The sequence below is a fragment of the Sinocyclocheilus grahami genome, unplaced genomic scaffold (genome assembly GCF_001515645.1).
Source record: "Sinocyclocheilus grahami isolate Dianchi unplaced genomic scaffold, SAMN03320097.WGS_v1.1 scaffold5971.1, whole genome shotgun sequence".
NCBI classification, from domain to species: Eukaryota; Metazoa; Chordata; class Actinopteri; order Cypriniformes; family Cyprinidae; genus Sinocyclocheilus; species Sinocyclocheilus grahami.
The window spans coordinates 9,532-10,757 of NW_015510521.1; the positions used below are offsets into that span (position 1 = coordinate 9,532).

Genomic DNA, 1,226 nt, shown 5'->3' on the forward strand with positions numbered 1-1,226 from the left:
ATTTAAAAACATAACAAAATTAAAGTGAAAACTGAAATGGCTAATAATACTATACTGTAATTATATATAAATAATACTAAAACACTATGGAGTGATAAAATAAAACTTGAGGTATTAATAGTGGTATAATAACCCGTTTGACTTCTAATATCATAAGATATAAAGGTTAAACTGAGATCAAACCTGAAATCTATTTATGTTTGTGTACTGCTGTATTTAATGTATTACTGTTGTGTTTCTCAATTTTAGTGACTACCTTTTCAAACTGCTCCTCATCGGTGACTCTGGAGTCGGGAAGTCGTGTCTGCTGTTGAGATTTGCTGTGAGTACAGTCACAGATGGGTTGTTTTGTCAGCTTCTGCTGCCAAACATGAATTAAAAATCAACTGAAAACATGCAGTCTGCAAATCATATAGAATTGATTGAATGTATTTTATAGTAGATATATACTTGCACAATGTATTGTAAGCTGGATTATATCCACAAAAGTAAATACGTTTTCATTCTCCTTTCTGTTTGTCTGTGGTCCTTCAGGATGACACATACACTGAGAGCTACATCAGCACCATAGGCGTGGACTTCAAGATCCGCACCATTGAACTTGATGGCAAAACCATTAAGCTACAGATTGTAAGTCCATATATACTCCCTCATAACACCCATTTTTCACAAGCTCTATGACAGCATGACCATTACATTATGATGACCGGCTTTCTTAGGTCAATAGATGAAACTACTGACTCATTAATGGGGCCAAACCTTTCTTTCTTTCTTTCTTTCTTTCAGTGGGACACTGCGGGGCAAGAAAGATTTCGAACCATCACCTCCAGTTACTATCGAGGGGCTCACGGTATCATTGTGGTCTATGATGTCACGGATCAGGTGAGACATCATCAGGAATTCTCCTCCTTTGTTTGGCCTTAATTTAACAAGGCACACTCTGCAGCTGAATTGATGACCATTTTCAAGGCTCAAGGACATTTACCACATTTTTCTGTAGTTCTGATGCTGTGTAAACTGTGCTGATTTCATCCTTAGAAAACCTCTCGCTTGATGATCTGCTTGTCAAATTTGTTATTTTAAGAACATTGTTGATAACACCAGTGTTATTTTAGTATACTTTATACTATTAAAATGTGAATTAATAGTTTGAATTAGCATTTATTTTTATATTTTCAGTTTTAATTTTTTTAATGATTTATATATATTTCTGTTTAACTTAAATT

The 1,226-nt window shown here is 34.3% G+C and overlaps 1 protein-coding gene across 1 annotated transcript in view; it reads left to right on the forward strand.

The window, feature by feature from the left end:
• The window catches only part of LOC107577409 (ras-related protein ORAB-1-like), a 10,195-nt gene that overhangs the window by 7,865 nt on the left and 1,104 nt on the right, over positions 1 to 1,226 (forward strand). The window contains exons 2-4 of the mRNA XM_016263491.1: positions 230 to 322; positions 535 to 630; positions 787 to 882. Of these exons, the coding sequence (XP_016118977.1) occupies positions 230 to 322; positions 535 to 630; positions 787 to 882 (285 nt within the window). The remainder of the gene's footprint in view (positions 1 to 229; positions 323 to 534; positions 631 to 786; positions 883 to 1,226) is intronic.